This window comes from Syngnathoides biaculeatus, chromosome 23, assembly GCF_019802595.1.
Source record: "Syngnathoides biaculeatus isolate LvHL_M chromosome 23, ASM1980259v1, whole genome shotgun sequence".
NCBI classification, from domain to species: Eukaryota; Metazoa; Chordata; class Actinopteri; order Syngnathiformes; family Syngnathidae; genus Syngnathoides; species Syngnathoides biaculeatus.
Genome location: NC_084662.1, coordinates 16229714 through 16232962, shown reverse-complemented (window position 1 = coordinate 16232962; position 3249 = coordinate 16229714). Strand labels below are relative to the sequence as shown.

The 3249-nt window shown below is 45.1% G+C and overlaps 1 protein-coding gene across 1 annotated transcript; it reads left to right on the top strand.

The window, feature by feature from the left end:
• Positions 1–704: 704 nt before the first annotated feature.
• LOC133496639 (homeobox protein Nkx-2.4-like) lies at positions 705–3121 on the top strand. Its single transcript, XM_061812446.1, has 2 exons — positions 705–1146; positions 2307–3121. The coding sequence occupies exons 1-2, from the start codon at positions 720–722 to the stop codon at positions 2891–2893; spliced, it is 1014 nt and encodes a 337-aa protein (XP_061668430.1). The 5' UTR covers positions 705–719; the 3' UTR covers positions 2894–3121.
• The last annotated feature ends 128 nt before the right edge of the window (positions 3122–3249 follow it).

The following is a 3249-nucleotide window of genomic DNA, read 5'->3' as shown; positions in this document are numbered from 1 at the left end:
CTATATCTATCTATCTATCTATCTATCAAATAGATTGAAGCTGGTTTAGGTGCTAAAAATAAAAATAGTTTTCCATTTTTTTTCTTCATATATCATGTGATGAATTTTATTTCATTTCAAGAAAACGAACAATTTCAATTGTCCTTACATTATACACAATGCAACTCAAGTTGGAACGTCTTTTTTTTTTTGGGGGGGGGCAACTTTTTACACCAAGATGTGCACCTTCAAAAAAACAAACTTTTTTCCATTGTCTGGATCCAAAACCGTCTCAAATGATGATTTGTTTTTTAAACCAATTCACCAGTAATTGTTCTGTTTAAATTAACATCAACACTTGCAAGGCATACGGAAAATTTATATATATATATAAACGAAAGTCCATCAAACCTTCTCTGCAGGTTGTCAGCAAGTCAGCAAGTGACCGGATCGGAAAAAAACAGGACCATTGTGGAACTTTTTATCCGTCACATTCCAAATAACGGAGACGAAAATTATATTTAAAAAAGAAAAAACAAATATCCGTTGTTGAATGGAGAGAGATCCCGTAAAGTTGCTCCCCTGCAGGAATGCTCCGACCCCAAAACTGCTGGCTTCACGTCCAAGTTGTCAATCAGCGTTCCTCGCCCCGCCCCCTTTCACCTCCGCGGGTGGGATAAGGTCTCGCACGACGTCCCGGCATCATCGCGAGGAGGGAGGCGTGCGCGCGTCTGTCCAGCATGTCCCTGAGCCCCGGCAGAAACGCCTGCACGCCCTTCTCGGTCACCGACATCCTGCATCAGGGCCCCATGGAGGACGTGTACCGGAGGTTCGGCGGGGCGGTGGAGGCCGGCCCGGGGAGCCTGTACCGGTACCAGCAGCACGCCGCCGCCGCTGCAGCTGCAGCAGCGGCCGCCGCCGCGCAACATCAGCACCAGCACCAGCATCAGAACCTCCATCAGCACCAGCAGCAGCACCTCTCCGCTTCCTCCTCGGCCTCGGGCTCCTACAACGCGCCCACCGGCGTATCGCACTTCTCGGGATCGGTGGGGGGGCTCTGCGGCGGCGGCGGGGGTGGGGAGATGCCTGCCTACCAGGACCAGTCCAGGGGGGTCGGCCCAGCGGCGGCGGCCTGGTACAGCGGCCCCGAAACAAGATACGCGCCAAGTTAGTGCATTTCTTCCGATTTGAAAACTTTTCATAAACTATTCCAGGTCAAATTGAATTTGGTTTTTTATTTCTTTTTTTTTTTGGATTCTAGTTCCTCATTTTTATCCTTTTGTTGAAACTTTTGATTTGAACGCAAAATGAACTAGAAACAATTTGGATAATTTGGATAGAAGCAAATTGAAAGTGACCAAAAGAGCCCAACACAGTAAAAAAAAAAAAAAAAAAAAGTAACTAAAATATTTTTTTCCACACTTTTTCATCGGCAGCACAGTTAAAATGGGCCTTGCTGACGGATATTGACGATTTTTCAGGAAGCGTGGACAATTATGTCAATTTATGACATTTTATCGTGACCGATGTGAGTGGAATAAGCTTATTATTTTTCTCTTTTTTTGCATGGATTAGGTGGAAAGCTAAATTAAAAAATATATATGTTGGGATTATTATTTCAAATCACGTTTATGGGTGGATTAAACGGAGCACTGTAGTTGTAAAGTTACATTTCAGTCATGTTTTTGAAATGCAGATGAAACGTAGAAGTCGGTGAAGATTCTTTAAATTCGTGTTATGTCCATCATATAGCAAAGTAATATATTAGGAAGCTAATATATTGACATTTTTTCAGCATTAAAAAGGAAATAAAAAGCAGCAGGAGCAAAAAAAAAAAAATAGTTGGTCACTTTGTTTGTCTCGTACAAAAACAGTTTCTTGGTGATTTTCCGTTCAAATCAGTGTAAATATTTATTTTTTACATTTCTTCTAAGTGTTTGCATTTAAAAGCTCAACAAAAAAAATGAAAGGCATAACTTTACTACGGCTGCTGCATAGAACGCTCTCCGTTTACTACAGAGTAACAATAAGTATTTCAAAATCTTTATTTGTGCATCACTAAAGGTTTCGGTGTTCTTTCAGTAAAAATTCATTTCTAAACAAGTTGCTTCGTAATCAGTTTTTAGTTCAAATCAATTAGCTGCATTATATATTCAAATTCTTTGAATTACTATGAGGAAAAAAATGATGTTGCAAGTAAAATACTCGTGTACTTTTATTGAAGTAACTTTTAGAGATGGTGCAGCTCTGGACTACTATTCGAAATATTGCAGTAACTTTCCATCTTGAGTTAGTGGAAGGTCGTAATGAAAAAAGTTCCCTTGCAGTTTCCCGCTTGGTGAGCTCCTGCGGCGGGATGGGCATGCATGGCGGGATGTCCGGCGGCCTATCGGCCTTGGACGCCGGCATGAAGTCGGCGTTGTCGGCCCCCCCGCGGAGGAAGCGTCGGGTCCTCTTCTCGCAGGCGCAAGTGTTCGAGCTGGAGCGCCGCTTCAAGCAGCAGAAGTACCTCTCCGCCCCCGAAAGGGAGCACCTGGCCGGCCTCATCCACCTCAGCCCGAACCAGGTCAAGATCTGGTTCCAGAACCACCGCTACAAGCTCAAGCGGCAGCTGAAGGACTGCAAGGCGGCCCAGCACCAGCACGACCCCGGCCGCTCGTCCTCCACCTCCCCGAAGGTCGTCAAAGTTGCCAAGCCGAGCCGGGGCGACTCCATCCCGGTGACCGACGCCAAGCTGACCGCGGGCCAGCAGTTAGAGCGGGTCGCCCGGGAGGAGCTGGAGGACCGGGAGGACGCTTCGCCCAGCCCACCGATGGGTCTGCACGCACACACGGACACGGCGCTGCTCGACTACACCGGCGGTATGCTCGGTTCATCGGTGGGCTCCACTTTGCTATACGGCAGAACTTGGTAGGACGGAACCGGACTTCCACGGAAATGAAGACGGAACAATATCGAATTGAGGACAACAACGTTTTTAATTTTTTTTTTTTTTTTTTTGGGTGTGTGATTCTTTGGAGGACAAACTCTGAGCCAAAGTTGGTGCTGCTTCGAAAGTGAGAACTTTTTTTTTTTTTAATGAGCTCTAATTTCAGCTTCCAGCCTGAAATGCTCTTTGTTGCTAATTTTGTCAATAAATATGTGCATTATTAGCTCTCCACTCCCTGCACCTACATTCAGACAGTTTCATTCTGAAAAGAAATACACTGCAAGATTTCAATTGAGCTTTTTGATAGCGGTGAAGGATGAAATACAAGAAAAATAGACAAG

What these genes read in the sequence shown, in the direction of transcription:
- LOC133496639 (XM_061812446.1), top strand. Translation starts at nt 720, where the DNA reads ATGTCCCTGAGCCCCGGCAGAAACGCCTGCACGCCCTTCTCGGTCACC. An exon ending in CGAAACAAGATACGCGCCAA is followed by an intron (nt 1,147 to 2,306) that starts GTTAGTGCATTT and finishes GTTCCCTTGCAG; the next exon opens with TTTCCCGCTTGGTGAGCTCC.